This window comes from Trachinotus anak, unplaced genomic scaffold (genome assembly GCF_046630095.1).
Source record: "Trachinotus anak isolate AG129_WGS33_773 ecotype Australia unplaced genomic scaffold, CSIRO_AGI_Tana_v1 ptg000032l, whole genome shotgun sequence".
Taxonomy (NCBI): domain Eukaryota; kingdom Metazoa; phylum Chordata; class Actinopteri; order Carangiformes; family Carangidae; genus Trachinotus; species Trachinotus anak.
In genome coordinates this window covers 14640723-14659868 of record NW_027273883.1, presented here as the reverse complement: position 1 = coordinate 14659868, position 19146 = coordinate 14640723, and the positions used below count along the sequence as shown (strand labels likewise).

Below are 19146 nucleotides of genomic sequence, written 5' to 3'. Positions count from 1 at the left end.
TTACCCCACTTAAAAAAAAAAATCTTTACATGTATTGATGCCAGTTCACCAGTAGAGAGCACTGTTACTGACACACAAGACATTGTTCAACACACTGTAGATACAACACTGGCGAGATAGTACTACTTGGTGCCTGTTGAGCCACAGGAGCCATCGTGAAATGATGGGACTATATGTCAAGAACATGTTTTAGTGTAACACTGGCAGCATTACAGACCAAGTTAGTTGCCTTATGCAATGTTTATTCCATGCAACACAAGTTTATTTCATGTCAGGCACAGACATGGCAGCAGCTTTTTAGTAGTCAGCCTTGATATAACAGCTCCAGCAGCATCACCACAGCCTCACTCCATCATATCTGTAACATAAGGAAGTCAGTGAAAACTGTGCTTTTTAAGTATGTTTTTGTAAAAGTTTTTTTGTCCCTGTAAACATACAAAAATACTCTGAATATTAGAATCCAATACCACCACTAACTGTAACCTTAAAATCACCACAAAGTACAACACTTCTTTTACACAGTTTTAACATTAACTGAACATCATCAGCTCCACAGGAATAGAATAGTATTACTATCTCATTAGACATGTGTTATCATGCATTACCATACGTTATATTGCATATAATTGAAATAGACAATGCAAATTTGAGAAAAAAAAATCAAATGGATATTAATGTAGGAGGCAGCTTTACAGAGTGTGTATAAAGCAACCCAGCACTACAATTTTAAAATGAGGTACCTGACATAGTTAGACCCTGGAATACTCTCTGTGCTCTCCCGTACATACACATCTGAAAATACAGTATCTGGAGCATCTCTTTTCCCATACCTATGAATAAAAAAGACAAGCAACACATCAATACACCTTTGCATGTACTTATCATAATCTTCTGAAGCTATAGTGTTTTATAGAAATTCAAGAACTGACCTCTGTCTTGTGATGAGGTTGATGTAGTGTCTTAGTGCAGAATAATATTTTGCGAGCTCCTCAGGTGGTGCGCCTTCCCGGGGATTGGCAGGCTTGGCTGGATATGCGTTAATGCCAGAATAAATAGAAGACAGCAGGCAGAGAGCCAGCATACTCAGCGGCATCACAGTACTGGAGCGAATCCTGGACCACAGGGAAAATTATTAGTCAAAATGCATAATAAATAATAATTATCCAATAATACCACAATGCCAAATCAGAAATAGAAGCTCAATATTGGACCGCTACTCACACAATTTATAAACTTTAAAAGTGGCATAAATACTCACTGACTTCAAACAAAAATGAGCTTTCAATGAAAAAGTGACAAAAAAAAGAAAGAAATTGGCTTACATTATATGGTCACACTTAACACTGCTGTCGTCTGTTTTCTTGCTGGTCAAGGCACCTCTGTCCGATTCCCAACGTTGCCTCACTTTTATACAGTGAGTGTCGAGTGGGGAGGGAGGGTCATTTCATTCACTTTTATCATGCTCCTGAGAAATATCTCCTGCCTCATTAGTTTAGTAATCCTTGAATGGCAAGGCAGTGAAATTAATGGAGATAGTCAGTTACATAACTGAAAAAAGACCCAAACATGTACAGTGTCAAACAAAACTAATCCTATGTTTACTGCTAAATACTATTAAAAACATAGTCCTGGTTCTGTTATTTTACAGAATTAAACTTATTAAAATGTTGTTGATTATTTTAATATATTAAAATTAACTGCATCACAAATTTACTGCAGAGTTTACATGAGCTTCGAGAATGTTATTCCTGATTCACACCACCATGAACTTAAGATTAACAGCATCGACAAGTAATGAATTTAAGTACACATTAACTCACAGAGGCCTACAGATTTGATTCATGTCAGTTTGCAGAGTGGTTATTTTATCTTCAGTTATTCTTCTTTCCACATTAAATGCAGGAAGAAGTTTGGAGAGTAGAAAGTGTATGCTTGATCACAGCATGTTTTGTGCTTTTGTTCAAAAAGAAACATTGAAGTGGAAAGTCTAAAACCTTTAATTAATTTAGACTGTCCATTTAAGAGTCATAACCAGCATAACAAGTTTCATTAAAACTAATGATGCACAGCTTGAAGTGGCTGATGATGGTCTGTAGTTTTCACATTAAGTTGAACGATGAACGGATGCCCCAGGTGTTTGGAAAGATGATGTTTCACTTAAAGAGATATGCAGAGGGGGTGTGCAAACATTCATGGATTTAATTATCCATTAATAGTCTGATATCTATAATCAAACTGTTAGAAATAAGAGAAAGGGCAGCTACAGTCCACGTTATCACATGATGATATCTATGCTGTCTTGGAGTTATTCCTAATCGATTTAGTTGAAGGTTAACAGGTTAAAAAACTGCTTCAGAAGTTTCAAACTCATTAATAAATGTTGTCAATGTAAATCCATTGTTTTTAGATCACTTATCCTATATCTAATCTACTTGAATGCAAAAATAGTGGCCGTACAACTCAATTTGAAACACTGCTGACTGACATATAGTTGTCTTAAGACAATAACTGGACCATTTCGGCCAAAAGTGAGCATGGCTCCAAATTGCACCAAACTGTACAAGAAAGGGCAGTAAATCACACAAACCTGTTAAATTCCACTTCCAGTAGATAGAGGGCACAAAAGGCTTTCATCTTCTAAATGGTAAGATGACTTTAATGGCAGCTATTCTCCTTGAAGAGCACTCTACTGAAATTTGACATCAGACTGGTGCTGTTGTTTTGTATGACAGTCATGGGAGGACTATGTTCCAGAGCAACAGCACAGTCTGTGCAGAAAAAGTACTTAAGAACTGTAAACCTTCAGCTTTATGTATGCCAAAATGATTTATTTCATTCATCAAAAATAAAAGGATTTTGGCATATTCCAGTACTGTTACTCCCAATCTCCCTGCACAGTACCTTTTTAAGGTGAGGGCCAGGTGGCTAAATCATAGAGTCCTTTAGGTGTCACATCTGATAACACTCCTCTTAAATACCCGGCGTCGACAGAAAACCAAAGACAGTTGCCAAGTGCCAACCCACCTGCAAGACACAGGCAGAGGTCAGAGAACCTAAATACTCACTTCTTTTACTGGTTTTTACACTGCAAGTACAATCCCAGAACAATAACAGTACAGAGCGCACGTGGGCCTTTAACAGAGGATTGAAGCTGAAAGTCTTGATTGAGGGTTATGAATAAATTATTTATTCCCTGCCAGCTGCATACTACATATTGGGGAGTAATGAACGACATTGCTCTTTTCTCAGTGCAACATAAGATTTCCATGTATATACACTGATAGAACTAGGATTGCATGTACACAAGTTATACTGTATGTGAATTTTTTTTTTTTTTTAAGTGAAAACAAGTGCAGTGAAAGGAGCCGTTTTGTGTCACTCTGCGTACCTTTGGCAAATACTCTGCTACTGCTTTTTCCAAAAGCTACTAACCTCCCTGTTCTTCACAATATCCTCCATCATAGAGTATATTAATTCCCGCATAACTATAAATGGCCACACAACTGTCAGTAAAATGGCTTTGTGGTTAATGAGAACATTAGTCGCAGTAACAGCTTTTGAGTCAAACACTGAACTTATCTTTTTCTTTTGCTTGGTTTAATACAGTTTGGGGCATAACAAGTCAAAAATCTTGAAGCAAGGGGTTGAATTAATTGGTGCTCCACCATTATGTGAAAATAGCATGCAAATGGTACAATTTAAAATAGCTGTTTGACAGTCTGTCTTTGGTTAAACTCTAGATATCATAAGCAATTTCAAGTCCACATTGTTGCATTTTAGTGGGTTTTTGATGGGTGTATTGGTGGGAGATCTGTTACCTGAAGCTGCTGACATTCAGTATTTGGTCATGCGTGTTTGAACATGCTGAGTCATGCTGTTCATCTTTGGATCATGGAAGTATTAACAACCATATTAACAGGCACAAAAACATTCCAACGCCAGGTCCTGTCAGACTCTGTGTAGGCATCTCCTGCTTCATTACATTTTTACATTTACCTAATGTTCTGATCCAGCATGACTTACAGCAAGTCAATGAAACGGAATGGTCACTCTCTGGGAGCTTATGAGGGTGTTGTGTGTGTGCACCCGCGTAGTATCTTTGCTGCCATGTCTGCTCAGTTCAGGCTCTGATTCTCCAAGAAAATGTTCATCTGCAGGTGTTTCAATCTTAATAAAAGAAAATGCCATTTTTAATTGATTTAACTGTTGAGGCTCTTTGAGTTGCATAAGTGCTGGCCGACCTACAAGTATGTTACCAATTCACTGACCAATCTTTTAGCCTGCGTAAATGCTGAGGGAATGGATGTCATGACTTTGGTGGATAACTTCTCTGTTCTTGAAAACAGTAATCTTTTTCCTAGACTTGGTTGAAAGCATCAACTGCAACGGCTTGTTTTGGTAACCTCACATAATCATTTCTTTGGGAAAATTCTCAGAAAAACTTTCTGTTTGCAGACAACAAACTGCTCAGTGAAGTGGACCCACAGGTGGAAGGTGGCAATGTACATTTACCAGAGTAATGTGCTTCAGTATAACTTTGAAGTGTTTTGTGGTTTACTTGAATCTTTCAATGAGTTTTTACTCTCTGGCTCCACTACATTTTGTTAGAAAATATTTTGAAAGTCTCATTAAGTTTAACAGCCTAAAACAGGACTATTCTCTGTAATAAGTAATTACTTTCAATACCTACTGTGTACAATTTACTGCTACAACTTTGTGCTTCTGAAAGAATATATTTTTTTTACTGTGGTTTTTCCAGCTGTACTTCAGGATTTTAATCTCTTTTGTCCAGGTACTAGTCAATTCAAATGTTATTGAGGCTCCAACTCAGCGATCTGACACAGTGGACACACAAATGGAGATAACATGCTCCACTTCAGACATTTAAACACTATAAGTTTTCTATTAATTATAATCACTTATTATTTATATCATCAATATCATATATATCATCACATCATATCTTTTGATAATTAACATATTTACATATAACTGAAATTCATTTTCAGTAAATGTGCATGTGAGCAAAATTCACTATACTATAAATATTCGGACAACAGTTTTAAAAGATATAGAGCAGTTTTCAAAATAATTTATTTTTAACCATCAAAATATGTTATAACATTTTTTTCCTAAGCAGACTGAAAAAACATCAAACAAAAACCATATGATTCCCTCTAAAGGTCAAGTAATATGAAAAACAGGTGTATATAATTAATCAGTTTTTCATGGGGCAGTAATTCCTACAGTATAGCTGTTGCAGATGAGATCAATCCACCAATTCTCAATGTAAAACGTGTTGTTTTATGGTCCAAAGATAACGTGCAGTATTTCTTCTCACAGGGATAGGAAAGGTTGAATCCAACATTACAATGCAGTAGTTAAGTCTGTGAACAACTTGATGATTTGTCTTGTGCTGTCACTTTGTGACATCAGCATCATATATGAAGTCTTCTGGTAGCTTCTCGGCAGGTATGCTCCTCAGCTGCTCATCATAGCTGCGGAGAGTCCAGAGTTTCTCCAGTTCATACACATCTCTGGTCTCTGGCAGCATGAAGTGAACAACCATATCACCTGAGGAGAAGACAAATTGACACTAGTAGCTACAACAACAAACACCAGCGTAGATAAACAGCAGTCTAAATTGGATCTCTGCATTTTATATACCAAAGTCAATACACATCCAGTCCTCTGTATCCTTCCCTTCTATCTTTACATGTGGATCTTCATCTTTCTTCAGAAACTTGTACTGGAGGAAAACCATCATTGGTGTAAGTTTTAAAAAATAAACACAGGTTGCACATATTAACATCTGACAAAGATAAAAAGAACATTAGTTACCACTTTAATAGCATAAAGTGCCATTGCACGGAGGTGTCTCGGTGATACGCCGCTGACGACAATGAAGTAGTCAGCATATTTGATCTGGTCTGGAACTTTAATCACACAGATGTCCACTGCATTTTCCTGACGCAGTAGAGACACCAGCACATCAAGACTGAAAGTCTCTGAGAATCCTGGAGAAAACAAGGGTGAAACATTTTGTCTGAGCATAAGCTTAAATGTGGCCAAGCAGTGTGTGGATGCAACAGTATATATCTTTTTTTCAGTCACTTCTGGAACAGAGAAGCAGGGTCGTGTACAATAATTAAAGCGATGCTGGTTGACTTGAGTTACCTTATCAATTCAAGTAAGAAAAGCAAAATTATTTTCTTGGTTAATTGCTTTATTTTCAAGCATGTAAAATGTCAGAAAACACTGAAAAACCAAGTCACAACTCCTAAATCTGGCATGATTAATGGATTGGTCAATCTGCAAAACACTAATTGGCATTTATCTTGATACTCAACTATTCGTTTTGAGTCATTTTTTCAAGTAAAAAATGCCACAGTTGAGCCCACAATCTCAAATTTGAGGATTTGCTGTATTCTTTATTTAATTTTTTCTTTATCTTACATGATGGTAAATCTATTAAATATATTTGAGATATTATTGTTGGTTAGAAAAAAGGGCAATTTAAAGAAGTCACCTCAGACTGGGAAATTGTGATGTGAAATTTTCAACATTTTCTGATATTTTATCAATGAAACAATTGATTAATTTGGGGGGAAAGAACTCAGCAGATTACCTGACAATAAAAATAAAACTCAAAAACCCGGAGGGGTGCTGCTAACAACTATTTACATTATCAATTAATCAGCATATTTTTTCTCACCTAATCAATCGTTTTGTCTGTATAATGTCAGAAAATAGTGGAAGAATGGATTTCCCATAGACCAAAGCGATGTTTTCATGTTTCATGTTTTCTTGTTTTGTCTAAGCAGCAGTAGTGCAAAATCCAAAATCTGAAAACAAATACTCACATTTCAGTAAATGAAACGATAGGGCTTTTCTTTAAAAATGTAATTAAATGATTTATAAATCAGTGGACAATTCTCTGTCATTCAATAAATTGATTAATTATCCAACTCTATGTATCATAATGTTAAACCAGGAAAGGGCAAGTACTCTTACATTTAACATCCAATCTTAGCATTTTTTTCCTTTAAAACGTCCTAAAAGATCAATTAATTATATGAACAACAGTCAACTCATTTTCTGTCAATCAAGTTAGATCTATGAAGCATCTCAGCTCGAAAACTAAACACCTACTCACTTTGACTCGGGGCTCTGCTGCCACCGTCCATCTCATGCGATTCCTCTGGAGACACGCCACTGCTCCTCTCTGAACTACTGCTTTCACTATACGCCTCTGAGTAACATCTGTTTGAGCCTACACGACCCGAGAAAACGTGATGCCATCGCTGACATGAGGCTGAATTCAATGTGAAACATCGGGGCGAACACAGGCTGTGACACCGAGGTTTGGGAATCGAACAGGCGCTCCTAAAGACACCGGTTTGTACAAGCAAAACGTTTCTTTTTAACGCTGGTGACACAAGTCTCTTGCAGCAATTGAGGATACTCATGATTTCAACTTGTATAACAAGTATCTGCCCGAATGCAGTACATGCGTCTATCAAGAGCTAAGCTAAAAACAGGAAGTCACACTCGTCCTTGGCTTATGATTGGCTCACCCGGCTTCTTTGTTGGTTTCTGGACCTTGCCTGTAATAAATGAAGAGCACACCCTATCGCTCACACACCCCGGAGCTCAGGTTGGTGATTTTCAGTATATTGCATTTCACAGGGCATACAGTAAATTACCCTGTGATTTAGACTTTATCATAGCCTGGTGATACTGCTTTAAATCTGCAAAACAAAGCCTTATTATCAGTTTTAGTAATATTATTCAGTCGTGTATGTTTTACACACTGTTTTACCACAATGTAGAGATACTTTTGAAGCTAAAAATCCTGCATTCAAAAAAGTACATAAGGATTAGTATTAGCCTAAAAGTACACTTAAAGTGCCAGAAGTAAAAATACACATTATGCAGAATGGGCCATTTCAAAATAATGTGTATTATACTTTTGTATTATAATAATCACTCTAATGTTACACCTAGTAAAGTGTGCCCAAAGTCTTACCTTAACTTACTATATAATAATACATCATAATTATTTGTTGATTATGTTTTATATTATAAATCTGAATCTACAAATAACCTAGCAACTGAATTATTAGATAATGTTGTGGATAATGTGGAGTAAAAAGTACAAAAGTTCCCTCTGAATTGCAGTTGAGTAAAAGTATAAAGTAGCAGAACGTGGAAATACTCATTTTCATGCTATGCTGGTGCAAATTGCTGCAAACTGCAAATCCTTTTAAATTGTCCCTCTGAGCAGCAAATTCCTTTGCAATTTTGTTCTTATGAGACGGTAACTGAATTGTCACCATGGCTGTAAAGTTTCATGTTTATCAGATGGGTCAAATTATCCACCTCATAATTGATGAAAAATTAAAAGCAAGACACACAATGTAAAATTTATTCTTTGCATTTTTTCTGTAGGAAATATTTCATAATTAAAAATCTTAAAAATATATTGTTTTACAAAATCAATACCCCTGGCCTAAATAAGCCTTAATGCATAAAATTGTACACATTATAAAATTTCAGTAAATCAATATTAATTATACCTGAGGTATAATCTCATTGGTCAGGACATTGTCATTAAAATCACACATTCAAGTATGTAAACAAAACATTATTGTACCTGTATAGATCAGAGCACATTTTTGTACATTTTGTTCCCTTTGTTTTAACATGAAGCTGTGCTCACATTAGAACTCATTCATCAGCACAGTCAGAGTCCATTATTACATTCAGTCTCAAACCCACAGGAATATGGTCAGTAAGGCCAGCCAGCTGGGTTATAAAGGTCATCTCTTCGATTTCCTAGATGGAGACAAACAGAGCATGTGGTTTTCATGATGGTTATTCTTTTTCATGGGAGATAGCTTGTGTTTTAAAAACTTTTCTGTAAGTACTAACTGGCTTGTAACTTCAGTGAGACAATGGAGAAGAAAGAACTAAGTAGAGAAAAGAATAAAAACACACAGAGATACATACTGCTTGGCAGTGTTTTGAAATTGAGCTTTCACGGTACAGGATGTAGTCGATCCGACGTCCAATCCATGGCTGCCCAGGCTCAGGGTAAACCAAAGGCTGGTCCCCTGCAGCAACAGGAGGACAGATATACTTCTTTCTCAACTCTTCTGTTTCCAGAGTTCTACACAGAGACAAAGAGAGGACAGAGCGAATCTTCATGTCATTTTAGGGAATAAACTATGAGTGAGGAGTTCTGTTAACATCACATTAGTGGTGCTATGCTAAACACTATGAAACTGAGTTTACCTTTGTAGATTCTCAGGGGTATTTACGTCATCGTCATACAACTTGGGCTGCTCCAGTAGAGTACCTTTGGAAGCAAATCATTGTAATACCCTATGAATGTCAACATGTAGTCTAAGTATGCAGCATATACTATAGTTTAATGGTTTGAAATGCTACAAACCAATGGCCCAAGGCTTTTCTTTTCCAGGCCCTACTCTGCAAGGATCTCTGTATTCATTAAATAGGCTGTGATTCTGCTCCATGGCGTCATCTAGACAAACAAACAAAAAAAAAAGTATAAATACAAAAAACTGTTGGTGGAGATGCTTTCATGAAAACTATTAAAACAAAAAACAGAAAATTGTCAGAGACATAGACGTACTAGGTGAGCAGTTGTCAAAGTTTAAATCACCACAGAGCACATCAAAGACAACCTCCTCATCGGGCTGTCTGTTGGCAGCTTGAAAATCACCAATCCACTTGGTTATCATGTTCAACTGCTCACAGCGAATTTCCCCATCATCTGATAAGATATCATAAAAGGTAAAAGAAAAGAATAAATTTGTTTGCTTATAAAAAAAAAAGATACATTTTCTGTTAACCTGAGCAGACTATATCACAGAATGTCACTTGCCCTCTGGTGCATGAAGGTGTGTGCAGTTAACATAGCCAACCACGTTCTTCTGTTTCTGATTCTTCCCAATGAGCACCTAAGAATATCAAAAAACATCATTAAATCATATTTTCACCATCTTAACAGTATTACAAAATCCTGACTAATTATTGTGAATTCTGCCAAAACAAAAAACAACATGATAGTAGCTATGGTCATGATATTAAGCAAGATACCTTAGCAGAAAGAAGGCCCTTCGAAGCCAGTGCATCTTCCCCACCACCATTGGGAAAGCAATGGTATTGGGCCTCGAGCACTGGGAATCGGCTGGCTAGGAACAGACCACTGTTGATGAACTTGAAAGAGGAACAGCTGCATGGCGGTTGGCAGGCATATACACCAATGTCATACAAAATGTGTCCAAACATGGGTTTTAGTGCTTGAGTGAGTTTCCATGCAGCCCTCTTATCAAACACCTCCTGTAGGCACACTACATCCACATTGGCTGGAAACAGTGACGACAACTCCACGGGTACATCATCCTGTTGGCAGAGACCCTGAGAGAACAGAGGTCGGGGAGCACTCCGGTGACCTGTTCGCCCCGGCTGGTTGAAGTCCTGGTTGGAATTTTGGAGGGCAGAGGGTGACTCTGTCGAGGGCTCTTCTGTATCATCGCAGGGCACACAAACCACACGACTATTGGAGTTTGGGATTGAAACATGTCCTTTAGCTATTTCTGAATCGTGACTTTCTAGAGGCTGGACCTGTCTGTCTGTAGCCCCGTATGTAGCTGAGTTAACTGTGGGAAGTATGCTGCTGGAAGGGCTGAGTGTACCACAGCTGCTGGGGGAGTCCACGAAGATGCGGATATGGGGTCGACGCACACCCTGCACAATGCGCTGACCAATTGTGGCTGCCCTGTGCTGGGTGTGCCCCAGGTTGTTAAAGCGGGCCAGGCAATCAGGCAAAAGACACAGGTTGGCTGTGGCAAAGCCGAATGATGCCTTTCCTTCCAGCTCAAAGCCCCTGTGTGTCTCTATATCCGGTGAGGATGGTGTCGCTCTATAGTAGCAAAAGGGTCTGCGGCAGGCCTGAAGAGGAGCCCAGAGCATAAAGCCCAGCAAGGCAAAGGGGGCTGCAGCAAGAAAAAGAATGAAGAAGATAATGGTGCCGAAGAAGACAATGACGGGGTAGAAGTTGCATCCCTGCTCCTGTTGCTTTTGCTCCTGGGTGGTGGGCTTCCACACAGCAATCAGGTGATCCAGTGACCAGAAACAAGGAAAGATTAATGCCCATCCCACAGCATGGAGGCCTGCTAAAAAGCCATTAGGAAAGGGAGACTCCTGCAGGGCCATGCTTCTGCCCCTTCTCGAAGCAGCAATCAGGTTTCCTGGGGAAAGTCTCTCCTTCATGGGCTCCGCTGGACACTAAGACAGGAGTAGGAAATCAAAATGCTATGACACGGCACTGTTCTTACAACATTTACAGTGACGGTTATCAGGAACAACTGGTTTTTATCTCACACTGACTTCATGCTCATTCGTGCAGTTGTGAAAAAAAAGGCAATTTACAGCAGTAGTGACATGAATGCAATAGTTAGAGGCAGTGGGAAGATCAGACTGGCTTACTGCAGGCTTATGCAATGCATCATGATCACTTTTAAAGGAGGTAAGAGTGTGCAAACTGTGTATAATCCTACTGTCCCCATCTGCACAGTGTTGCTAACCACTGGCAGAATAAGACTGCAATGGAAAGCCAAACACCACACCTTTACAGGTATTTACATATTAATTATACTGTGTAAAGTCACTGGGTGTGCCAGAATAAGATAAGAATAAACCTACCACAAATATGTCTTTCTAATCTTGCACTGCCAAGTTTGCATTTGAAAATAACATCTCAACTATAATACATTCACAACGTGTCATTCACTGGCATCAATCCATTGAGTCTGGCTACTAACCTGCTACTAACACTGCATACAGTAATATCGTACACTGTTTTAGACCGGATTCGTCCTTTAACGTAGTGTGTTGCATTCATGGTTCGCTCCCATAGTGGACAATGGACTCTGATGCTTCTGATGGACAGAGTAGGACAGTCATTCATGTTCTACAACCAGGAAGTTGCAAACCCCCCAACACACCGACTACACATGTAAAGACCTCATTCAAAGCAGGCTACCATCATCTTCCTGTAATCACAGTCAAAGAGTTTTGTATGCCGTGTCTGTCCAGTCGACTCTCACAGACGTAGGTAAGGAGGGTCTCCTCAATGGTTCTCTGAACGTCAGGTATGCTAAGGTAACACTTTCACTTTAACGAAACAGAAAGACGTTCAAACCTACATAAACGTTGGTGCATGACCACAATACGTCGACGTATCATTATAGGACATGGCTATTGAACTCTCATGCTTTATGCATCCTTTATAATCTACGTGCACGTTAATTATCACAAATGAGAGCTACCACCTGTCCCGTTGCGCAGCTAGCTTAAAACACTGCGCTGTGGTGGCTTTCCTAATGGTCTTACCTCAGTGCGGGAACCGGGACAGCCCATCTGATGAACACACGCAGCGAGCAGGCTGCTAATGTATTTATTTACTAGACTGTCACATGTTCAAATGAAATCCACAGTTTTTAGCTTACAGAAAAAAAAAAGAAAAAAAAAAAAAATAGCCAGATCAGTCGGGTAAGCCCACCCTGTTCTCAGCCGTTCATCACACTGGCGATATTAAGCCACGCCCCCATGGTGTTGCCATGGTGCCGGGCCTGTCTGACACGTGACCTTACCTGAGGCGACCTGTGTCAGCCCAGTGGGGTCTGGTCTGACTGCTCAGTGAGGTAGGTAAGTAAGTACTTTTTCTTTTTTTTTTTTTAAGTTTCCCTGCTAAATAAGAAGTGACCTGGATAAAGACTGAGCCATCATAAAAAAAAATGTTTACATGTTTTTGTTTCCGCTTTGACAATGTGTTCTTTATCTCTTGCAAATAAGCTGTAACTCGAGTTCAGTATTAACCTACTGGCAATTTGTGATAAGCAAGGGCATAGGTTTGGTCTCAGCTATTGTAGGGGCTTGACAACCCTGCCACCCCTCCACAGAGAGGACTTTTTAAGACCTTCAGCTGAATGGTTTATTAACATATGATCTGTATTTATATTTAAATAGAACTATACACAGTAACAGATCACAAATTAAAAGAAATTAAACTGTAAGAAATGACTTATAACACAAAAGAGAGAAAAGAGAGAGAGAAAAAAACAACAATATTTGTGTGTTTTTTCATCCAACATAAACATGTTTGTATTCAGTAGTCTAGTACCAGTGCTGCAATCCCTCCTTTCCCCTTGATTTCACAACTAGCTCCACCTTGCTGCAACAGTAAAATGCTGCTAATCCTGTGATGCATAATCATAATCTAATAACGTAAGGCTGGTGACGTCAAGTAGCTATAGCAGGTTTTCATTTTAAATCACTGTGGCATTTGGCTGGTTTGTTTACTACCACTTCCTGATGCTCTGGATGGTGAAAAGACGCTGATGTCTCTTGGTGGCATGGTACAAAGTACAAAACATGTTGGCATGGAGAACTTTAGTTGTGTGTGTTGTGCGGTTCAGGCAATAGAGGACAGGGAGTCATCTGAATTATTGCATTTACATCCATGGTCAAGGCATGGATTGACAGCACTGATAACTTACCTCACAAGGATTTTTCTTCCTGCTTCTGACGTGAGATGAGCCTTGAGATTTCAAACCTATGTCCATGATGACAAGAAATGCCCTGCATGATAAGAATAAAGCATCAAGTTTATTGTGGAGCATTTTATAGAGCATGTGCAACATTGTTCTACATTGTAGAACAATGCTGAAGGTGTCAATACTATATAATAACACATGTAGAATTATGCAATAAACAAAAAAAATCCAATTAATCCCAAACCATCTGAATTGGGTTTTTGTTGAATGTGAGTGGTGAATGTGGGGGCAAGGTCGCACTCCATCCTTCTTGGTTAAATACCCCTTACATAGCCTTGGCGTGAAATTTGGGCCATTGTCCTGTTGTAAAACAAATGATGGTCCCACTAAGTGCAAATCAGACGGAATGGCATGTTGCTGCAAAATGCTGTGTAGTGATGCTGGTTAAGTGTGCCTCCAATTTTGAATAAATCTCCAACAGCTTCACCAGCAAAGCACCCCCATTCCAGGTAAGTCTTGGTCTTCCTTTCCTGGGATGGTCCTCATGAGAGCCAGTTTCATCATAGTGTTTGATGGTTTTTGCAACTGCACTTGAAGATACATTGAAAGTTCCTGCAGTTTTCCAGATTGACTGACCTTCATTTCTTAAAGTGATGATGGACTGTTGTTGGACTCTTTTTTGTTTATTTTAGTACTTTTTTGTTTACTACATAATTCCATATGTGTTATTTCATAGTTCTGATGTCTTGAGTATTGTTCTGCAATGTAGAAAATAGTCAAAATAAAAAACCACCAGTGAATGGGTAGGTGTGTCCGTACATTTGACTGGTACTGTACTTCCTGCAAATTTAATGCGTAATAATGACTATTTTACCCGCTGGAATGGTTAGATATTGTAGTGAGAGAACAAGAAGGCCTACAACAAACTCTTAATGATAGCTTTTTGTCCTTCAAGTGATATTATTCCAACCCTAGATTCATCATGTATCAACTAAACAGCATTTTTCCAAATAAAGGTCCATAATAGCCTGGTTCCAGACCTCTGAATTGCCACCTATATGTCTTGTTCAGCATGAAATGCAACAAAATGGCAGTTCAATCTAATTACCATGCTAGGTCCACGAGAAACTCATCCATGATGCTGTATCTCGTGACACAGTGTGGGGCATACCATACTTACCATAGCATATTTGTGGTTTGACGAGGACATGGAGGTGTCACTCAGAGAGTTGCCCCACTCTAAGGGGGACTTTCACTGCCCCAGATGAGACTCTTTTTATGGGGAGGGAGAGCTCTCAGGGTGTCTTTCCATGCAGAGAGTGCTACGCCTTGATGGTGCGGCAGTCCGAATCCCAAAAGTTAAGTGTGAGCAGCACTAGAGCTAAACCTACCATGGGGTTAACCCTGCCTCTCTTCTCTCAAGGTAGGCACTTAAACTAACATTTGAGTTCCCTCTTGCACCCCTTTTCTAAAAACGACAGAGAGAGGCCTCACTGCCCAATAGTCACCTTAATTTCAATTAACACAAAGTTTAAACTAACTCAAGTTCCTTGCATACCCCAGCCTGTTCCTCAAAGAATACACTGGGTTCGTGGTATCTATTTCAGACCTAATTCAGTTTTAACTACTAAGAATCAAGTGGAGGGAGCTTACCTTCAAGCAGGTGTGAAGGATCAAACAAGGTTAATGTAGAATGTGGAGTCTTTAAAAAAAAAAAAAAAAGAGTTTTTCTCAACAAAGTTTAAGCCTTCTGTTTAGGGTTGACAAAAAGCAGTCTCTGGATGAAACTGAGTGTCTCATCATTTTGCCTGCCTTATATTCAGTGAATATAGGAAGTGAGACATGTACATATTTGGACAAAAGGTATGAATCCTTAATAAGGTTGCAACACCTGCTCACTGCATGAGGCAAGAGGCCCTAAAGCGCATCTTCTTGCACAACACCTGCATACTGTGAGAGGCAAGAGGCCCTAAAGCACATCTTCTTGCGCAACATCTACATATCGTGAGAGGCCCTGAGAAAAATACACCTTTCTTTTTCACTTAAACACCAAGACTTAGAAAAGGCCTACTTTTCAAAGTATAACATGAGAGAATAGAAAATTAAAATATAACAGTTCAGCATGTAAGATTAATGTGAAACACAAAAGCACATATGGAAAATGTTTATGGTAAAAGAGTACGTATGGATCACTCTGAGTATAACTTGAGCATAACTTTCTGAATATATCAATTGAGCATGATACTAAGCATTAAGTATATCATCTATGAATAAATGAGTATATGAGTACATATTAGAGCAACAGATAAGATTGTGACCCATGGAAATGAGTTCATGGATATATATGCAAACAAAATAAAACTTGACTTAATCTTAGCTTAAGCCTAACTGCATGACTTGGATATGTGAGCACATTTAGAAGAGGAGAAACAAGGAAAAGTTCATTGGTATTTACTCTAACTTAACTCCAAATCAACAAAGCAGTGATAGGGATTGGTTGGGATGGTGAAGAGAGCTGAAAGTTAACACTCTTCTTTTTTTACTCCCTTCAACAGGTTTCACCATCTGTACAATAGCGTGTGTTTCCATGGGGGAAAAAAAAAACATAGCCACACAAAATTTATCACATCATAACATAAATTTATTTCCAAGTTGTGGATTGTGCCAGTTTGTAAATCTGGTATGACTACTTTGTCTTTGAATACAGTCATTTCCAGAGAAGAAGAGGCTTTCTATCCTGCTTGGCCACTTTAGAGAGGCAGGTGAGCACAAGCAGCAGATCCTTCTGAAGTTTTCTGGGTGCTGTCGTAATTATCAGGTTCCTCAGAAAGTCTGGATTATTGTAGTCGATTGCCTGAGGGCTGTTTTCAGCAGGCCTATCCTTCAGGATCCCATAAGTGTTGACGATAAATTCAGTGAAAGGAGGGTGAAGTGCTGTTTTATACCCGAACTCCTTCAACCTCTCCATGAGGTCGGCATACCTGTGCTGGAGGTGAAGCCGATAGCCTTCATCCACCTGCCCTGTCAGCGGATGTGTGCTAACCTACAAGAGAGGAAGACAGGCTCGCGAGTCATGTAAGTGGAATATTATGGTCAGTATTGTTTTTCTAAATGAACTGATAATGAGACAAGTAACTTTTCAGAATTGAGCTTTTTTTTTAACTGTCCATAAGCAGGTTCTTGATGAAAATAAAAGTCTTCCTTTAAAGGCCTCAAATACCAATGTGAGATTTCTTACCTCTATGATCTTGTCTGGTATGTTGAGCAGTGTGAAACCGTAGAGCCTCTTATGGCCCTGGAAGACATGAGACAGAATCCTCCCATCCAGTTGGTAGGCAATCTCTCCCAGCAGCCTGTCTGGAAGTGCAATGAAATAACTCAAATGAATCCAATGTTTCTTTTTGGCAACACTACTATTACTTCTCTAAAATATCTCCTCGTATGTTAGGGCATCACTCACGTTTGACCTCAAGTGGAACATCAGCCTGGCAGCTATGAGACTCTTCTTTCTCACTTCTGTCTATGTGCACCGAGCTCTGTATGAAAGAGCTGAAGTCGGCAGGGGATGAGGTTCGGTGTTCATGTTTGAATTTGGTTTGTTGCAGGTCTTTTCTGAAGTGTCTCTCATCGATGGTGGTTTGCCACAGACTGGATGGTTTTCTCCCTGATGGTGCACAAACTGATAACAAGAATGCCAGATATTATTCTTTTCATACATACTGCATATCTATAATGACAACCAGAGTAGATACTTTAAAGACACAGAGACACACCTGTTTTAACCCCCGCACTGGGCCCCTTTTAGAATTTATTTTTAAGATCTTGATTACTTTTAAGGATCACCGTGGCCTGTGTCCTTGCTATATTTCTGATCTTTTAGTCCCATCACAAGCCTGTACATAGTTTTAGATCTTGTGACAGAGGTCTTTTCCCTGTTCCCTGTTCCAGTCACAGCTTTTACAATAAAGGCCCTGACTCTGGAATTACCTGTCAAAGGAAATAAGGCTCACTGAGTCAGTGACATCTTATAAATCTCTTATTAAAACATATCTTTGCCAGAACTCATCCCAATTTTACTTTCTTTTTTTTTTTTGTACCGGGATTGTCTCTTTATTTCCTTTATGGTAGCCTATGTTACTGTGATTTATATATTTTATTCTTATCTAGTTAATGTCTTTTGTAAGTTCCCTATTTGATTAGACTGGATTTTATAGTTTGATGTTAATTTGCTGCCTTGTATTAAGCATTTTGCAAGTTGGGTTTTGAAAAGTGCTCTATAAAGTTTATAATTATTATTATTACTGATGTGTACAAATATATGTCAAGTTGAGTGATAAACAGAAAATGCAATAACTCAATACCTATTGTAAGAACTAAGTATTGTAATCTTACAAATCCTAAATGTACTCACAAAATAAGAGATTCTTTCGATGATTTAAAAAAAGTTACAGCAGGGGGGGTTGTCTATTCCAGTGCTCACACTGAGGGCATTGAATTGAAAATGGCATGGCTTGCACCATTTAAATTTTGCTTAACTATTATTATAGTATTCATTTTAAAATACTTGACAAAATGTGTCCCTGTAACAGTATGACTGGAAGGTTTACTGACATTGATAGCTGTATGTTTTGCAAGAAAAAAAAAACATATTACTAATATATTCAGTCAATAATGTTTTAAAAAGATTTTGAGTGATATTTCAATGTGTAGGTAACAGTACAAAAAAGTAGCTAAAAAAGTAGAAATTGCCACTTATTTTATTGTAATCTCACCTTCTTATAAAATAATATATATTTGTAGAAACATACAAAGAAGTAAAACATTTAAAATGATGTCATCATAAAGATACACTGAAGTCAGGTGAAAAGATTTAGTTTCAGAAATCTGAACATATACAAGACCATTTCTTTGGGATTCTGTTGCTAGGAAACTATTTGGATCATTTCTTTCTGCTGTGAACTGTCACGAAATGCTGCAATTACATAAAGTTAGATCAATTAAGAATGCTTCTGTTTGGGACCATGAGATGACCTATACTTGTACGTGCCTAGTATTACTGTACGTCAGATAGATAGGAAATCACATAACAAAAGGAGTACAAAATACAAATATTACTTCTTTTTTTTTTTTAAAAGGCATCAAGAAATCCAACACCAATCTCAGCACATTAACCTCACAATTATGTTTTTACACCAAATTCTAGTTCCTGTTTATTATATTCTAATTCTTTGCCAGGGCATCAACAGCTCTGAACTGCAACCTATCTGCCATCTAGTGGCAAAGAAAAACACTTACAATACCTGTTACCTCCTCGAGAGTGTCATTGCTGAGGTTCTGCATCCTGGCTCTCAGGTCTATGTTTTCCTTGACTACACTTAGCATGGACCTCAGCTGATCATTTTCCTGCTTAAGTTGTTCATTTGCTGACAGCAAGGCACCAACAGTTTGCTCCAGGTCCATTCTGGGGCTCCCAGTTTCACAGCTGAGCCACAAACATCCAAAATGTCCTGGACGCTGACAGAATCATATCATATCAAATCACAACAAAACAGAATTCTCT

The 19146-nt window shown here is 38.5% G+C and overlaps 4 protein-coding genes across 6 annotated transcripts; all 4 read right to left on the bottom strand.

The window, feature by feature from the left end:
• Positions 1-74: 74 nt before the first annotated feature.
• Positions 75-2030, bottom strand: LOC139613221 (peptide YY-like). Its single transcript, XM_071469661.1, has 4 exons — positions 1323-2030; positions 930-1112; positions 741-830; positions 75-358 (listed from the first exon to the last, which is right to left on the bottom strand). Coding segments are annotated over exons 1-4 (300 nt in total). The 5' UTR covers positions 1325-2030; the 3' UTR covers positions 75-333.
• A 3047-nt stretch (positions 2031-5077) lies between these two features.
• On the bottom strand, positions 5078-7648 carry malsu1 (mitochondrial assembly of ribosomal large subunit 1). The gene is made up of 4 exons (XM_071468499.1): positions 7157-7648; positions 5842-6017; positions 5668-5749; positions 5078-5574 (listed from the first exon to the last, which is right to left on the bottom strand). Exons 1-4 carry the CDS (start codon positions 7467-7469, stop codon positions 5420-5422), a joined length of 726 nt encoding a protein of 241 aa, XP_071324600.1. The 5' UTR covers positions 7470-7648; the 3' UTR covers positions 5078-5419.
• Positions 7649-8414: 766 nt separating this feature from the next.
• On the bottom strand, positions 8415-15412 carry smpd5 (sphingomyelin phosphodiesterase 5). 3 transcript variants are annotated; one of them, XM_071468493.1, is made up of 9 exons: positions 15240-15412; positions 13590-13671; positions 10126-11316; positions 9911-9986; positions 9659-9799; positions 9458-9547; positions 9298-9361; positions 9013-9172; positions 8415-8838 (listed from the first exon to the last, which is right to left on the bottom strand). In XM_071468493.1, the coding sequence occupies exons 2-9, from the start codon at positions 13653-13655 to the stop codon at positions 8731-8733; spliced, it is 1896 nt and encodes a 631-aa protein (XP_071324594.1). In that variant the 5' UTR covers positions 13656-13671; positions 15240-15412; the 3' UTR covers positions 8415-8730. The 3 variants fall into 3 exon arrangements, with proteins under 3 accessions (XP_071324594.1, XP_071324595.1, XP_071324596.1); XM_071468494.1 differs by lacking the exons at positions 13590-13671; positions 15240-15412 and adding an exon at positions 12424-13482; XM_071468495.1 differs by lacking the exons at positions 13590-13671; positions 15240-15412 and adding an exon at positions 11853-12377.
• A 793-nt stretch (positions 15413-16205) lies between these two features.
• LOC139612679 (speriolin-like protein) lies at positions 16206-19046 on the bottom strand. The gene is made up of 4 exons (XM_071468498.1): positions 18887-19046; positions 17047-17265; positions 16825-16943; positions 16206-16629 (listed from the first exon to the last, which is right to left on the bottom strand). Exons 1-4 carry the CDS (start codon positions 19044-19046, stop codon positions 16294-16296), a joined length of 834 nt encoding a protein of 277 aa, XP_071324599.1. The 3' UTR covers positions 16206-16293.
• Between the last annotated feature and the right edge of the window lie 100 nt (positions 19047-19146).